At 45.5% G+C, this 18,609-nt stretch overlaps 1 protein-coding gene across 1 annotated transcript in view; it reads right to left on the reverse strand.

The window, feature by feature from the left end:
- LOC102573702 (TGF-beta receptor type-2) overlaps window positions 1-18,609 on the reverse strand; it is a 58,420-nt gene that overhangs the window by 17,456 nt on the left and 22,355 nt on the right. Inside the window, exons 2-3 of the mRNA XM_006258227.4 lie at window positions 13,181-13,331; window positions 657-859 (exon numbers count right to left, since the gene is read on the reverse strand). Coding sequence (XP_006258289.2) covers window positions 657-859; window positions 13,181-13,331 — 354 coding nt within the window. The remainder of the gene's footprint in view (window positions 1-656; window positions 860-13,180; window positions 13,332-18,609) is intronic.

Consider the following 18,609-nt stretch of genomic DNA (forward strand, 5'->3'; position numbering starts at 1 on the left):
GGAGGTACACCCCTGCAATCCCATGAAGTGTGGCTATGAACTTGCCTACGGAAAGATAGCTTTTTATAGCAGGGTAAGGAGTCCATTAGCTATACCAGACCAAGACCCTAGTGGAGATGAGGAGCTTTGGATTTTACTGGTGAACCCAAAGTAGTGTTCATCTAACCTAGCTGCTTCACAAAAAATGCCAGTGCCTTGTTTTCACTAGGGTCGTAGAGTTGGATTTCTTAAGCTTTCGTTAAAAGTATGCCTTTTTTAACCTTTAGCCAAAAAAATAATTTGACTGCAGTAGGGTTCGATGGTTGTTATCAAGGCTCAACTTGTTCTAGGATCTCACTATTTACTGACATTTTGGGCTGTATCAGTTCGTGGGTTCCTAACTTGAGCTGCTGCATGGCCCAAGGGTGGTAGACTCTCCATCTCAGGATGTCTTCAGACCAAGGCCTGGCTGCCCTTCGAAAAGATATGCTTGAGCCAAACTCAAGCTGAATGAAATGTCATGATCTGTGATACTCAGCTGGTCAGACCTAGCTGACCTAATGGTCCTCTCTGTACTTACTGGACTCCTGTTTTTCAGGAGTCCTGAGGGATGTGGCTTCTAAGAGAGTGCGGCATCTTTAATGCTGGGTCTAGACAACACGAATGCCAGTACTCACCATTGGTGTGATTTTCAAAGATGAGCTTGTCGTTGCATTCCTGTTCGTCCACGCAGCCGCAGATGTAGAATGCTCCGTCCTCCCTTGGCAGGTGGGTCATGATGCACCTGGAGGTGTTGTAATTGGGAACCATGATGTTTTCTATGGGAAGCTGTGGGTTGTGGCAGAGAGTACTGATGCTGATGCTCTCATTGTCTTGTCTCCTGGAAACAACATATAAGGGATCAACAGGGCATCTCAGCATCCAAAATAATCACCCTAGCTCTATATAATAACATCTCAAACCTTGGCTGCTTATTGGTGTCTCTTTAACCATGTAGTGGATCACTTGTTTGCAGTGGGTCCAGCATAGTTTTGATTGGAGCTATTTGGGAGAGACTTTGCCAGATTCTTTAAATTCATCCCCCATAGTTGGGAAGATCAGCAGATTAGGAGTCAAAGAATCCAGCTACCAGGAGGTAGGTCATAGGTTAGTTCCCATGCTTCTTCATCACCTTCAATGGAACTGGTTTGTGATGTCCATTGATTCCAGAAGTTTAGTAGAAGCTGCATCCTTCAAAAGTTGGTTAAATGATGCAGACTCCCACAGTTGCTCCTCTGAATACCCTGATAGTACACAGCAATGGATTTTTTTAATGCAGTGTGCCTGCCTTCCCTTGGTGGCATGGCCTGACTTTTTTTCAGTGGTACTGAACCTGTACAGCCTAGTGGGAGCCATGTGGTGCTTAGCACCTTTTTTAATGAGGTGGTAAAACTATTTGTGCAGATATTTTATCAGGGCATACTCTAAATGTCATGTGCAGGCTGCATGTATACACACACACACGCGTGCACATGCACACACATGGACAGGTTTGGCATTTTATTTCTGTTTTTTTTTATGAATGAGATTCTTCCTTAATTTGCAAGTCATCTGTGTTGTGGGTTATGGAGATGTGCTGTTAGATTTGTGTGCCAGAATGCAGATGCAAATGTACCAACAGGACCTTGATTTATTGGCACTGTCCACAATATGCCACATCCTGGTCCTGGTTTTGGTTTTGCCATTGACTGCAGTGAGACACCACCAAGAAGGTGTTCCTAAGTCTACCAAAGCGCTGCAAATGCATGAACCTTGTATTCCCAGCTCTTTCAGCGCACCTTGTGTACTCTCTTGTCCAAGAAAAAGCTTTCAGCTAGGTCCCATTTCACCAAATGGCATGGCTTTTATATGATGGCAAATTTCCATTGGTGATCATGCTGAGATCATGATGCTTATTGTACTATGATCCTGATTTGAATCCTGGTTTCCTGAAGTGCCTAGCTCTCATGCCTGAAAATCCCCAAAGTCAGAGAGAGATCCAGGTGCAAAATTGGTAGAGAAGTGAGTCTGTGCTATACGCTGCCATGCCATATGGTAGAGCTGCTTCCAAGATGTATTTGTGTTCAGCACTCTGCTTTGGTTTCATATGTGCTAGTTCTGCCCCAGCCTGATTCTCTCTCCTCTTGGTTGCATGAGTCTGGAGTAACTGAACTGATGTTACTGGAGTGACACCGATACAAAACTGGGTGTGAGAGAGGAACTGTAGTCTGTACCTACACTGTAATGCTGACAAAAAGCTTGACAACAGCTGGACAGATAAGGTGCAGGGAATGCTGCCTGTCCCAGTACCCACAGTCATTTCATTGCTTTCTGCCTTTCTCATCCAGTTGTATCTAACTATTGCCCTAGGCTCAGTTCCTGCCTTGAAGAGCTTACAACTCTCTGTTTCTCTGTTCTGCTGCAGGATGACTAATGCTATTTCCACAACCAGTGATGAAGATAAAGGAAATCTCTTCTCTTCTGCCCAAGACCTTTTATCTGATCATAAGGCAACACCAGTAAATGCTCTCATGGAAATATTCCCTCACAAGACATACTTGGCTAGCGGCTTCCACTTCATTCTTCTCAAACAGCTTTTTTCTTAGGTGGAGCCAAGAAGTGCTGTTTGTTTCCTGGACTCTTCCTCCTTTTGGTTGCTGAATTTGTGCCTTAATTATTAGGTTTAATTGTCTGTCCTTGAATGACTGCTCTGTCTGGTTTTAATTCCATGGGGGCCAGAACCCTTCTTCTTGCTCTTCTTGACTCTTTCTAGAAATGCCCTGACCTTCCAATTCACACAATTATCATGTGACGTTAATAGGCCCCTGAGCCTGTGCAGTTGTATAAGTTATGCCTGTGTTTACACAACAGATTCAGTTACTGAGTAACTGTGGAGTAAAAAGGAAGATGCTGTCCTGTCTCAGTGTTATCTAGCAGCATTTACTCCATATGAAAACCACTCCCAAGGGAAACTTCAGGGCAGCCCTCAGAGAGGGGACTTGGAAGAGAATGGCTCCAGAAATAGCCATGCTTCTGGGAAAGCAGGAGGGGACCCTTGCTCTGGGGGACTGCACTTTTCAGAGGTGCTCACAAGAGCCAGATGAACTAGGTTGCTGTTTCTGCAGAAAGTCCATGTTACCCAATGCTGACCCGATACAGTCCAGAGGCCCTGGAGGAAACAGACCCTCTTTGCACTCCTTGTCTTTGAACAACAGCAGACATGCGTGCCGCCAGAAGTAAAACAGATAAAGTATCTTGAATGGAAGAATGAAGCAGTTGAAATGTTCTAGAAATAGATAATAATGGGAGAAGGGTCAAGATGTTTTATAATAGCCGCAAATGAACAGTGGCATTGAAAAGTGGCTGGGGCTCGTGTATGTCAAAAGCGGAGGACAAATCAAGCAAAAGATCCCATGCTGGGAAAACACAGGGAAAAATTAGTCTCTTGCAGAAAAATTAGGTATGGACCAGGTTATGTTGGCTGGAAGAAACTAAATACTCCTCCTAGACCAGGGCTTGGCAAAATGTGGGCTGGAGGCTGGATGCGGCCCATCAGGCTATTCTATCCAGCCCGTGGGCCCCCCCAAAATTAAGAAAATTAACATTTATCTGCCCCTAGCTGCCTGTCATATGGCCCTCAATGGCTTGCCAAAACTCAGTAAGCGGCCCTCCACCCGAAATAATTGCCCATCCCTGTCCTAGACTGTAATTCTCACCTCCCCAATAGCTTTGCTGGGAGATGCTGCTGCTAAACAGGTGACTGTGCATATCAGATCTGTTTTTGCTAAACATGGTGTCCTGGGGAGAGCCTCCCATTGCCAAGCATTACTGTTTACGGGGTATGAATTTAAGCAGTTTGGCATAAAGTGTGGGTTTATGGGTTGCACTGCTAGTCTCCTTTATCTTATCCCTGGTCCAGTGGGTTAGTGCCTGCAACTGAGATCAGAGTCCCTGGAGACTTGCAGGTTAAGGACAGAGAGAAAAGGTGAAACAAAACCTTGTTATAATTTGAGGTCCACAGGAGCTGCCACTACCTCATGGAAGTCAGTGTATGAGTGTGCATGCACACACATGTGCATATGAGTATCTGAGGGGAAATGGCTGTCACAAACAGCTGTGGGGTGACTAGGGATAGTACTGGGATTATATACGGTTGTTGGCCTAGAGGCAGACGGGTTTTGGAAAAACAGGGAAGACCTACCCCTAATCTCGGGGAAAAAAATGGGGAGAAGGGCCCTTGAAGCACCTGCTCTCTGTGGAGGTCTCGACAGGATGAGACGGCTGAGTCCTGGACGTGGCTCAGCCAGAACAAACAGACTTCCTGCCACGTGACTCCAGCAGTAGTGACCTCTCAGGGGGCACTTGTAGGTACTTGTGGAAGAGAGAGGCACCCAAGACACTAATTGAACAAAGTTAGTGGGTTGATCCTGCCTTATGTTGACTAGTTTGTTCATTGTGCTGTTTAGCTGGGGAAGGAAGAGTTGGGCAACTGTACCTTTTTAAGAGGTTTTACAAGAACCGTGTGAAACCAGCTGCTCACATTGCAAAGAAACTGAGGCTACGCTGTGCTCAGCAGCTAGAACTGAGACCCTGAATGAAGCAGCACTTGTGTCAAGCTCCTGGGCTCCGAGTAATTTCTGTACAGCATACTCGGAGCCCGCTAACACAGTACAATGCAGTGCCACGTATCCATGAACTCGTCTGCACAGGCTCTGAGCATGCCCTAGTAGTGTCTGTAGGGACTGCATTACGAATCCCAGAATAGCCTTAGATTTTAGGGGGCAAACATCCTCATTTCTCCAGTGGTTTTCTATGTAAAAGAGAATGATGTGGTCACGTTAAAAAAAAAAAAAATGACAGAAAACCCACCCACACTGCATTCCTTCAGCTGTGTGAAAGCCCCCAGTGGAGTGTGGTGATAAACTTAGCTTATGGAGATTTAAACAGTCTTGCTGAATGTCTGAAAGCTAGACCTCACGCTAGGATGTCAAAGGGCCACTGACCCCTCAGGAGACTTGTGGGAGAATTAATGGGTAGGTTTGGACATCTTGCGTTTTAAACATTTGCCCACAAATGATCTGGAGGCTCGTGTCACACTGTTGCAGCCAACGATGAGAAAGAATGAACATGTTTAAGGCCTGATCCTGAAAACTCATCCATGTTCATGGAACCTCATTCACTCCCGAGAGAAAAGCTCTTAGAATTAGGTCTGAAGCCACTGGTGATGGTAAGCCAGCAGGAGACTGGTTCTGGAGGCGTTTCAAATGGTTGGGGGCTGGTATTGTGCCATGTCAGGAGGTCAAGCACTGTTTTAACATGCCACAGATTTTGCTGCATAGTGGCTAGGTGCGGCTTCTGCAAAAGCTAATGGAAATCCATTGGGCATTTGATGAATGGGAGGATTTGGTCGTCCGTTTGTGGTTTGGGGAGAAAGCTCATGTTGCACAAGAATTGCATTATTCCCAGCTCGTTCCAGTGCTATGACTGCATTAAGGTCAGCTTATGCTCTAACACGAGATGGCTCTGCAGAAGTGTCTGTCCTCTCTGATGATTCAAAGAAGCGTGCATGCAGTAGCACAGTTCGGGGTGGATAATCAGGGCACCAGTCCCAGGCACCAGCTTAGGAAGGGCACCAGAATTGTCCCTCACCCTCAGAGTCTGCACCCTGGCAGCAAAAGCAGCCCCATGGTGCTGGGTGTTGCTCTTCTGGCAGCAGCCCCCTCCAACCCGCACCTTGGGTATTCAATGGCACTCCTCCCGCTGCCCCCTCCATCTGCCCCAGCTCCTTATGCCTGCATGCATGTTATATAAGGCACCCCAGTGGTGGGCACTATGTAATGATGCAAACACAAGTCCTCTTTGATGGCACCATAAAACAAATCTCTTTAACTGGTAGCCGGAGGGAAAAGGTTGAGACTTGTTACTAGCAAAGTCTTGCTTTAAACTAGTTTCTCAGTGCTGTTGTTCATTGTGTTACAATAGCAGTTTGAAACTCCAGGCCAGGATCGAGCTCCTAGGTGCAGTACTGGCTGATAACAAAGACAGTCCCTGCTTTGGGGATCTGCTATTTTTGTGCAGGGCAGAAAGCAACCGGCCAACCAGGGATTTCTGCATCTGAAAGTTAAAGTAAGGTGACTTGTACAGCATGGGTCTTATGCCAATGCATATAACAAGCAGGCTGCTGTGTGATCTGTGTGTTTTGTATATAATGACATGAACCCAAAGGAGAATCTCGGGTCTGAACCCCCCTCCTGCCCCACCGCCACCACAAAATTCAGGAAATTCAGATCCAAACTCCACAGCTGAGATTTGTCTCTGTAACATTTAAAGTTTCTATCTGACTGGAAGCGTACACAGTGCTGTACCATGCCGATAAAGATGAAACTCAAGTGAGAATAAACAGGGAAGAGTAACAGAAGACACATGGTTGCCTAGTTCTGGTGCATGTCTTATTGATAACCAAGTTTTATTTGTTCGCTAAAGACTTTGTTTAAAAATACCAGTGACTTTTTAATGCTGCTTGGAGGCCTGGGTCTTGAGACGTGTTTGTTTTAGAAGCAGGCCATATGGCAAATGGAGCCGGGAATCGATCTGTTCTGGCACTATGCCTCTATCCCCGTGGTGTGACTGAGATAACACGATACGCTGTCACCTGAAGGTTAGCATGTGGCATTGCTCCGGCATATCAGGCGGTACAAGCTAAAGAGAGAAAAACAACACTGCAGGGAACCAAGCTGAGCTGAGTGAAGAGCTCATGGGGCAAGAACAGAGATGTGCCAGGCAAGCAAATTTGTAGAGGCCCTTGAAGATGAAGGGCTTGAAATTGCTTTGAGGGGGGATCAGCAGGAATGGGTGTGTGGACCAGGATGCTCTTGCTGTAGCTCTGTCCCATATTCCTCGAGTGACCCAGGGTCACTAGCACAGCCATCAACCCCAATCCACCACCAGGCTGCTGTTCCCAAAGGCTGGATGGGGTCTGGCTTCATCAGTGCCAGAGTCCCCTCACGCTCCCTGATACCCGAGTGGCTGGCTCATGTCGCCTGACCCTGCATTTCCCCTATATAAGACCAGGGAAAGGAACAGGAAATGTTGGGGCAAAGGGCTCTTCCTTATCTAGGACTGCACTTCGCTAGCTGCCTGCTTCCTGACATCCTGGTTTTCTGACTCGACCTGTAGCCTTCACTCTCCCCTTACACTCCCGGTTGCCTGACTCAACTCACTTACAAACTTTGCTCACCTCTCAACCTCCTGGTTTTCTGGCTCTGTTTGCTCTCTCTGACTCCAGTTTGTGCTCCTATCTGGGAACTTTGATTCCCGATTGGCCCCCCTCCCAGCACTGGCACCCAAGTCACTTGCTACCCACTGTATATCTCATTAGCAAAACAGGGATAAAGAGTACCCACCTCAACAGGGCAGTGTGACTTTATTGGGGATATTGTGCCATGAAGCACACTCTTAAGTCCTTGGCTAGATATGAAAAACATAAATGGATGCAGAACTGGACAGCAAGGCAGACATACCAGGCAAACGCTGGCTCTGAACAAGCAAGAGCCCACAGGACACAAACGGGAAAGCAGAAACACTGCAAGGGCTCTGGCCATGACAGATGGACACCTCGTGGGGCTTTACAAGTGTTTTGAAGAAGTGGAGAGGGAGGAATTTGGCAATGGGAATGTTCCCATTATAACGGGTGGCGTGTGTGCATGCCCTGTCTAGCAATATCTAATTAGCAGCTAATAGACTGTTTTACTGCTAGTAACTGTGAAAGCAGCATTCCAGAGTCGGGTCTTTGCTCCGGGAGCCTTCCAGGGAGCGAGACAATAGTCTCGAGGGGGGGAGCTTGACCACAAAACCAAAGGGACACGTTTTTCTTTCAGCTCTTGAGTTTTCGTTTCAGAAACAGCCTTTATCAGCACTTTAAGAACAACAATTTGAAAGGAAATGAAAAGCTAATGTAAAACCAACCCCAGAGACCTGACTGCGGAAACTATGCCATAATCTCAAACAAAAACAGAAGCTGTTACCATGGCTGGGGCTGTGAGTATGGGCTCGTCCAGACTGACTTCTGCCACTTACTGTACCAAGACTGGCACAGCAGCCAGGGAACTCCTTTGGGCCTGGGAACGGCATTGTATAAACCGGTTTGACCCAAACAGTTAAGTCTGATACTACATTCAACCAGGTTCATCCCAAGCCGGTTTCAGCCATCTTCAAACTGGTTTATGTGCACTGAACTTCTGTTCTGTTACAGGCTTAAACCAGCTCCTGATCATTTAAACCAGTTTGTGTAATGTCTGTCCCTAGCCTTGCTGTCCAAATTCACAGTGGAGGGCCCGTCCCTCCCCTAAGAGGTGACAGCTAAATGAACCACATACAAAACTCTCCAAACTGAGTGGATGCAAAATATGACTAAGAAATCGAAGTGTGTCCCAAAACTTCCTTGCTTCAGTAAGATTTAGGGTTAGGCCTTTGTTGTGGAATGTGTGTTTACTAGCAGATAGCTAACTGGCCCCAGGCACGTGAAACCCGTGCGAGGAGCCTACAGTCACATGTACCTATCCAGCAGTGTGCATTCAGCAGCACCTCCCCTCCTAGGATTGCACAGGTGGGGGGAATTGAGGCAAAAAAGAGGTTTTGAGTCAGTAATGGAACTAGGGGAAGAATCCAGATCTGGCTTTCGACCAGTCGGCTAAGGGGAAAACGTAACTGCGGTCCTGACACTGAGCGTTTGGGAAAACCCAACCTTGTTTTTCTCAGTTATGCTTAGTTATATACCTACCTGGGGCCTCTGCTATCCTTGAGGGAAACAAAAGGCACACTCTCGATCTCTTTTCTAGGTTGCTGAGACAGGAATGTATTTTGAGGGGGAATTAATCATTTGAACAGAAAAGGTATAGAAGGAAAACTGTTGTTGAAACCCTGGTATCAAAGCAAGATCCTTTCTATGTGCCTTTGCCATTGAAAGGTGGGGCACAAAAGCCATCAAATTTTTTTGGGGGGGTTGTTGGCTCCAGTAGATTTTGACAGTCTGAGACATCAGTGTGTCTCTGCACGGGAGCCCTACTAACAAAACAATGTTCTCTATGACAGACTATCTGCCAACCACTTCTTACAAAGCATGAGATAAAATGCTAACTAGTTCCCTGCAAGTGGCAATGTTGATGGTGAGAAGTGAGACAGGAGGAGGCTGCAGGGTTACAGGCTTTCATATGCCTGACTCTTTCAGAGCTCAGAGAAACATGTTTGACTCAGATTTATTAAGTGATCTCTTATCCCATGACCACCAGGCAAGTCCTTCATGAGACCAGATAAGCAGTTCAAGCTGTAACCCCTTCCTATGATTAATGGTCCAGTTCCTTGTGAGGTGATTTATGCTGCTTGCTCCTGTCTTGGGTTCTCCTGAGCATGGTCTTTCACAGGTACAACCAATGATATATCTCTAGGATCCAATCACTCGGAGAGATTTGAGGTTTCAGATCTTATTTTCACTAGGGAAAAAATTGCCCCACGTTAGCTAATGTGTAACATGTCTCTCGTTACACTTAGGACACGTTACCTGCATTTAAAATGCCAACTGCCATGGGTTCAGTAAACAGTAAAACTTGCTAAGTGTGATCGTATCGTAGCAAAGTTGCAACATTTTGTGTGTGGATCTCCAGATCATATTAAGTAGCACATATTCAGCAGCAGTTGGACTGCCCCACAGAGATAATCTGGGTTCAAAATTCCAGTGTGGTACAAGATGTGGGACCAAGAATAAGCAGATTTTCAGTCCTGGTCCCAGCCCCAGCACTGCACCGGAGCCCGTTCAAGATTGTCAGCAGCAGCTTGCCTTGTGACTCCAGCAACAGGAGTAGATAGGGTGGCCATTCATCTGGTTTTATAGAGGACAGCCTGGTTTTCTGCTACTTTGTCCTACTAATATCAAACTGGATGCCTTTGTCCTATATTTTCCTCCACAAACTTCCACCAGTCTGACATAAAGGTGTCTGGTTTCATATCAGTAGAACAGAGTAGCAGAAACTTGGGCTGTTCACTATAAAACCAGATGAATGGCCACCCTAGGGGTTGACTGAGTGGCACCCTGTCTTGAACTCAGTTCCTCATGCCTCTCTCTTCCCAGCACCAGCTTCAAAGACCCAGCTCATCCCAGCATGATGGGGCAGGTGCTTCTGGGTTGGGCATGTGGCAGGGAGGGCATGAGCTTTGAGTATGGGGGTTGCTCCTCTGCTTCTGGGAAGAAACTGATGGACAGAGCCGAAAAGTGAGATCCCTTTAAGACCAGGACCTTCCAAGCCAAAAGGAGTAAAGACCTAGGGAAGGAGGGTGATGAGAGGCAGCTAGCATCAAGCTGTGGACCCACCTCTATTAGAGACTGAGAGACTCCTGTGCTAGCCTGACCTGGCAGGGTCAAGTGGCCAACAAAGGGGAATGGCTAGTGGGTATAAAGGCTGGTTTCTGACAGTGGGCATGGGAGATGGAAGCCCAGCTGGGGAGCCAGGAACAACCACCTTCGCAAGGGAGAGGGACAATACCCCAGCAGCAAGAAAGCAGGGTCCTGAACAGATGGGGAGTGGACCTGAGCAGGTGGGGATCCTGGCTGTGGTAGGAGGGATATTTTTTTTTTTCCTTTTTTTATGTTATGGACTTTATGACCCAGAGTGGAAACACAGTTCTGTTCACCTGATAACTGGGACTGAAAGAAGACAGCTAGCAGAGACGGTAATGCCTTAACCCAGCTCTTTTCCCCTTGGTGGAATGAGGCAGCCTCTCAGATTCATTTAAACACCAAGGCATGGCAGGCGAGGAAAAAAGGGGGGAGTATGGGACCAGCAATGAACCGAACCCCGGAGTCACCAGCCAGTGCTGCCCTGTAACCATGTCCTCACAGGCAAACTTATGAGCATGTGGCACGTGGAGCGTGTGGCAGGGTGAGTGCAGGGAGGGGGGTTGGATTTGGCTCCAGCCCTGTCCAGAGCAGGCTGAGATCATAGTATACATTACTATGAGACTGCTTGGAACATGTTCAACTTTTAATACAACATGGTAATGCTTACTACAATCTAAATCAAATGCGTGCTAAGTGTCCTGTCCAACAAGGCCCTGGCGTGAGGTAGAATACTAGGGAAGATGAGAGAGTTTGTAGCTGGTAGTTGTCATACTATTAACAGACAGAAGTAAAAGCCTATGCTGTGGAAATAAGGGTGTTTTGGTTTGTTAACCAAACCAAAAAAATACTGATATAAACCCAACATGAATATTTCTCATATTGAAATAAAAAATGACCAGGTCAGTTTTTGATAAAAGCCTTTTGTTCAATGGTTCCATTTTGGGCCTGTTTGGCAAAAGCAAAGCAATAAAGAGTTGGACTTGGTCAGTGTGCAGGACATTAGATCCCTTTGTATCTCAACGGTTAGGTCAGGGTGTGAGAGACTTTCTGCTGCATAGGAGTCTTGAACCCAGAATCCTAAGGTAGTGCCCTGTTGTCCTGTTGTAGGGCAGAGGGTGGCAGCCTACAGAGCAGATCTGGCCCGCAGATGCGGGGTTGAAGCTGCAGTCAGTGGCGGTAGGCTTCAACAGCAGTTGCTCTTGTCATGCCGCAGCTGACAAGGTGGCAGGGATGGGCTCTCTCCTTGTGCTGCCACAGAGTGAAGGAGCAATGGTGGTGGTGGCCAGATCCTAACACCTCTGACCCAAGCCGAGTCATTCTGGCCCACAACCTGAAAACAACCACCCCTGAGGCAAGGTATTTGGGGGAAGATGGCTCTTTCCTCCGTTAAAGTTGTTCCACTTGAATATTCACTGGAGCAAGATCTGAAACCTGGATGTGCTAGATGAGAGCCCCAAATGCCAGACTTTGTAGGGGTTGGATATGATGGTCCAGGAGCTATGCAAGAGGTAAGAATTATTATGGGTGTTATGTTTTATTGGACCAACTGCATAGTTGGTTTAGACTGAGGCAAGCTTGTGAACATAATGCAGGTTACCTAAAGGAGAATATATTGATTCGAATTGTCTCAGTCTATGCCAACCATGCAGTTGGTCCAATTAAAAAAAAATCCAGGCTTTGTAGGATCATTCTTTCTCTTTGGCCCAATATGCATTATTTAATGTGAAGTAGAATTGTTCCAGCAAGGAAAACTAAGTGGCTCTCCAAAATGAGGAATTGCCTATAACCTGGTGACTGAGCATTTTCCCGAGAGGTGGGAGACCTGGGTTCCAGTCTCCATGGGCAGGTTCCTGGTTTAGCATCTTAACCACTAGACTATTAGAGATGGGGGTAAGAGTTCCTTTGTCTTATGAATTACAGCCAGAAAGGATTTTTAGCTGATACCATTGGTGAATTTGTGTTTAGTTTTGGGTAGACCGGAGTGCCTTTTGATGAATAAACTATTTGCTGAGAGGTGGGGAAAAAATCATTCCGTCCTAATAAAGACTGTGTGGGATTTGTCTTAGTCCACTTGTTCCTGTGGAACTGCAACCTTCCTGCCCAGGCCTCTGTCCTCCTATACAGAGAGTGGAAGGAGGTGGTGCAGGTTCTCCAGTTGAATGACATTCATTCCCTGCATGTTAAAGTGCTTCTTATGTGAAGTGCGGTGTGTATTCATATATCTCTACCATATGGAACTCATGACCATGTGGTCTGACATCAAGGCTTTTTTGGCATGAGTTTGTGGTGATTGCATTATTTCCAAGTGGTAAGCTATGAATAATTACTTCAGGTCTTCCAAAGTGAACAAGAACTTCTCCCAAGCTGAAGAGTGTGATAAATTAGGCCCTGAGTAAGGATTTGAGAATCCAGCTTCTTATTGCCCAGTAGAATCTGTTTGCTGGGTTGTATACATGGGAACTTTGTTTGGGTAAGGATGCAGGATTTAGCTCAATTTATGGAGTAAAATGTAATTTTTCAGCTGTCTGGTTGGTCTAATAAAAGATATCGCCTCTAGCATGCTGACTGCATGTCACATATTGTGCCACATCTGAAAGGGCTGCAGTGCAAACAATAATTTTGATTGCAATGGATGGGCTGGGGAGAAGGGTGAGGAAGATAATTTACTGAGAATGATCCATGTATGCATTTATATAAAAGCACATCATTTCACACTCACCACTTCTGTTCTCTACATAAATTAAAGACATGCTACTATAGTACCAAGTGCGCTACAATAGGAGGATCACTTACCATATAGCCACACAGATTTCATATGGATTCTCACAGTAGGAGTTCAAATTGCAGTTGCTGTAGCATACCTTGTCTTCGCACACCGGGATTGTGTAGTCGCACCACTTACACAAGTTGGTCTTCAAATTCCTTCGTGTCCAGGCATAACATGCTGGAGGAAAAAAAGAAAAAGAATTGAAGTGAAGCCATGTAAACTTTTAAGTGGATGATGGATTTTCTGTGTCAGTCTTGTCTTAGGTCTTAGTTTGCCTATGAACAATAATGGACCCAGCATTTTCTGGGATTTGCAGAACCTGCAGTCTGCTGCAGGGGTCTGAGCGGGCTCAGTTGTTTGTAAGTGCATTTATTTATCATTTCTACCTATGGGGACTTTTTACCATCTTGTACCATCTACACTTTTCCCAGAGCCTGACGAAGGGACTTTGATCCCGAAAGCTTGCAGAAAAGGACAATTTTCTTGCCATTTTCCAGTTGGTCTAAAAAAAGGTATCATTTTGGAACCAAGAGTTCTAGTTTTTTGTATGTCTTTATTTATCATCTTCACTTGCTGAACTCTTCTGTCAAATGTGTTTTGGATTATGCCACAGTTCACAGAGAGCAGATGTAGCTATGTAAGCACCAAGGAAGCAAGAGAGGTCATTTCACAGCCTGAAAATTCACAAAGACCTATTTTTGTCTCCTTTAAATTTCCCATACTGCTCACTGTCAGAAAGGAAACATTTCCTTCTTTTCATGGGCTTAACCTTCATATGTCTGAAAACATGAGGAGTCCTTAGGAAGTAAAATATTGGGTCAGTCTCTGCAAATGCTTCTCTCTACTGGTCTTCTGAGAGAAAGGGGACAATTTCACTAGTCTGAGGCTCAGCTCCTTTTCCTTTGTATACTGTGTTCTGATTATAAGTCTCTCTTTTCCGCTTTGACTTGTATGCCGGGCCCCTACTGTTTCCACTCTTGCATTGACCAAAAGTGTGTTTTGTGCATCCAATAACGATATCAAATTGGAATATTTTTCAGTGCAGTTTTTATTTTAGTTTTTTTGTAGTGCATTTAACCCTTTGGATCCTACCCTTTGTTATTTGATTCTAAGCTTCGGAGAAGGCAATAGCTAGTCAAGGTCTTTTATGTATAGTGATCAACTTTTATGTTCAGGGAAAATGCTGCTTGTCCTGAAACTGAACACGTTGGGATTTAACTGGTGTGTAGGATTAACTTCCAGTGAGAATGTGATATTCAGCGAGTTTGTCCAGCTTGTGAAATGTCAGCCTGAGCTCTGCTCTTATGGGGCACTGTCTCCACTGGATCAGGCATTAAACTGGACACAAAGAGACCTGGATTCAATTCCTGCCTGTGTCACAGATATGGTGTTAGATTATAGGTTATGGGTATGGTTATACATATTATTACTAGAGTAGTCAGTAGCAGTCTAACCAGAGTAGCACAGTGTAGCGTGGGCTTGAAAACTCAACCGAGAAGCAGAGTAAATTAATTTGTGTTCTTATGGCAGGTCCACTACCAGCACCCAAGAGGGCTAGTTTAAAGCTTTTTATGTATCCCTGTGCGCACAAGGGATGTACAGAGGTGTTTCTTTAGTTAGGGCCTATTTCACCCCTCCCGTGGAAACAGTTTCATTTTGGGACAATTAAAGGGCCATGGGGTCAGAGAACAAGTGAACGAGTAAACACAACTAATTGTGGTCAGGGCTCTCGCCTGGAGCAGATGCAAGAAGACACAAAGATGCACTAATCAGAGGGGTTGTCTCCACTGCCTCTGTGCCAAATCTGGGAGTGCAGCCAACTAGCCTGGCTTGCCCATTCCTCCCTCTTTCGTGCCCACTGAATCCTGCAAATGAAGCAATATAGCTACTGTCAAGTGGCTCCAAGCACAAGCCAATAAGCAGGCCCAAGAACAGTGCATTGTCCCATTTATGAGACCTGACTTGTACAGAGGGGGAGTGAAAGGCCGGGATGCATTTCTCAGAGGCCCCCTTGGGCTCCGCATGGAGGCTGTGAATAGCCGGAGGCTTCGTCTTAATCTATGGACAGGTTTATTGAACAAAACTCAAAACACAAGGGCTTGATTTACTGCCATTCCCATATTAACCACCTCTGGATGTCCATAGGAGTTTTGAATGTGGACCAGGAATCATAGCCTTTGTGTGGTGCTGTTTATCTTCAAAGGGCTTCACAGCACCCTAGAAAATAAATAAGCATTATCATCATCCATGTGCCACGGATGGTGAAACTGAGGCATAAAGATCAAGTAACCTCTACTCCAGAAGAGGCAGTGCCAGAACCAGCATCAGAACTCGGGAACTCCTGAGTTTTGGTCTCGTGTTCCTTCCTGGAGCTGTGTGTCTTACTCTAGATATTAGCATCTTCACATTCGGCACCCTTGGTGTTTTTTAAGGGAAATGAAAATCTCTGACCATATGTGCTAGACCAGGGGTGGGCAAAACGCAGCCCGCGGGCCAGGTGTGGCCCGCCAGTCCATTCTATCCAGCCCATGGGGCCCCTAAAACATTTAAAGAATTAATATTTATCTGCCCCAGCTGCCTGTCATGCGGCCCTCGATGGCTTGCCAAAACTCAGTAAGCGGCCCTCCACCCAAAATAATTGCCTGCCCCTGTGCTAAACCAGTCTCTCATCCGTAAAAGAAGAACGAAAGGACAAATGTGATTCTAAAAGTTACATCAGTGATGGGTAGGCAGGCAAACAGACAGACACCAATGCAAACTCTTGGTGTTAAATATTCACATTCAGATACTTCAGACTGCGCCACACTGCTGCCCCCCTGGACCTCACCTTCTCAACATGCTCTGTCTGTGCCTAAGACTGACTTGGCCAAAGTAGTTTGCAGAATTTAGGCCTCTGATTACTATAATGCATGTTCAACAAGAGAATATTGTCCTGGGGCCTATGGAGAAGCTTGCAATTCAGCAGTTATTTGTTTTCCAAAATGAAGAGTTTGATGCAAATATCAACCTCTTTCAAAAGGTTAATGAGCTGCTGGAAACGAGATCCAGGAGATTATTTTGCAAAGAGTCAAAACTCTTTGGAAAGAGTTTTTTGTTTTAAACTAGGTTCAACATGTGATTCCATGATCTGCTCTATAAGGAGTAGGTTATGGAACACCCTTTCTCTTTTAATAAGTAAAAATAAGTGTCAGAAACCCACTAAAAGTCTCTTTAGAACTTCGTGTCCTTGAACCGCTAGCTTGTAGGCACAGTTTAACTGCCACATCACTCATCTTTGTCCTAATTAGACCCAGATGAACACTTTCAATATTAATACTCAGATGATTTAATAAAGCTGCACAAGCAGTAAAAGTAACAATACACTTCCATAAAGGGGTTCCAGATGTTGCCAAGGCAAATGCTAAACATCAAAATACAAACTTCAAAAAAAAAAAAAAAAAAAGCTGGATAAGCAAAACTTGGAACAAACTATAAACTAATTAAATGTGGGTTGAGTTTTCCAAAAATAAATTGAAGCCATAAGGACATGATGTGATCCAATAACTAGTACAGTTAGTCAAAAGGACTGTGCAACAACAGTTCAGAAGGGTGGCTTGAAGTCACCAGTAGGTGGGTTGCTTTGGGCTTCGTGCCTGATCAGTAGAAATGGTTGGTCCCTCCTGTGTGAGAAGACAATCAGGTTTTCTGTATCTGTTGCTGTGAATCTAGGGAGGTTCTAGGATGAATTAGAGCTGCCTTCTGTGCATCTGAAGGAAGAAATGAACCACAGCAAAATCTTTGGGTATCCCCTCCTGCACCATAGCCAAGAACTGTTTAGGTGTGCTTTCCAACTGTCTTGGCAGCATCCCTCTTCTCTCTGTGCTCTCGAGACCAGGAGGGACCCTGGGCTACCACATACCGTCCCTTGTTTTCTGTATGCCATGTGTCATGTTGTCCTCCTGCTATAGCGATCTAGAACAGCTCTCCCAGCCATTTGCTGCACCAGTTCTGTCCATCTCAATTAACAGCAGACAGATCTCAGCCTCTGCAACATGAGGCTCAGTGAGTAATCCCATCATGGTGAAGTGAAGTGGTGAGATACCGCAGTGACGGTCACAGCCTAAGAATCTGAATGGAACAGATAGTACTCACTCGGGAAAGAGTACGTGTCACGGCATATCCCCAAGAGGTCCTGTATGACAAGCTCCATAGAGTACAGCTTCAATATAATAAACCCCTGCTTTGAACAATCCCAACAGCAGGAACTGTTTGGGGCTGGGTTTTTTCCATTGCTATGATGCAACAAATTGACTAACCCTATTATAACAAGTACCCATTTTTAATTAATTTTTCTCCAGGTCTCAGAGGGATTCATTATAAGGAGGTTATACTGCATAATGAGATCTGTGTGCTGGATCTTCTGCAGTGCCACATGTTCTATTGTCCTCAAGCATTGAATATCCATAAGCAGTTCGGAAGAGTTGCCAGGAGTCCGTGGTACATTGCAGACATGCTAGAGAAGCAAAAGACACGTCCCAGCCAAAAAGGTGATGTGAGCTATGCCGTCCATTTTGGGGAGAGGTGGAAGGGGCAGCCTCTCTTCTCCTGCATGCCCTCTCACATGCCACTCTACAACCGCCAAACAGCAAAGAAACCGAGAGAGAGATGCCCAGAAGATCTGTCCTTCCCTCCCCCAGAAAGCTTCAAAAGCGCCTGATCCACAGCCCCAGCTCAAGCACATCTCTATACAAAGTTAAGACTATTTTAACTTTTGAATTTAAAAGTTGCACTTGAGTTATTTGGACTGTGAAAGGCAGAAGTGCAATGCTTAATATGTAAACTCTCAGTGTCCTTTGGGTATTTGTATAATATGAATAATGACATATTTTATAGATTCATAGATGCTAGGGCCGGAAGGGACCTCAATAGATCATTGAGTCCGACCCCCTGCCTAGGCAGGAAAGCACACCGGGGTCAGATGACCCCAGCCAGATGCCTATCCAAGGACTTTCCTTGTTCGAATCACTATATAATCCTTAGGGAATCTTTGTGCTATTTCTTTGATGCAGTGCAGTAAGCATATCACATCCACACATTGCCTATGACAATGCTGAGGCATGGAGAGTGCAGGTGACTTGATCGAGGCTGTGCGGCATATTGGTAGCAAAGTGCGAATTGGAGTTTACCAGTGGTGGCATCCCAACTCCCTGATTGTTCTTTGAGGCCAGGTTACCTCTATAAAAATGGTCATGCAAGCATCATGAGCGAAAAAGGCCTAGCGTAGGTTTGGTCTTCCTAAAGAAAGGTCTTGCAATACCTGAAGCAAGCAATTGGACACCAAAAATGCTGAGGAGCTATAAAGGACCCTTCGAAGCACTGCAAGGCAGGACTTGGTTTGTGTTACTTAAGTGCCCACATTTGAAAGTGGAAGGTGCTTTCTTTGTCCATGTTTGGCCCTTGTTTAGTGATGTCAAAT

Source organism: Alligator mississippiensis, chromosome 4 (assembly GCF_030867095.1).
Source record: "Alligator mississippiensis isolate rAllMis1 chromosome 4, rAllMis1, whole genome shotgun sequence".
In the NCBI taxonomy this organism is placed as follows: domain Eukaryota; kingdom Metazoa; phylum Chordata; order Crocodylia; family Alligatoridae; genus Alligator; species Alligator mississippiensis.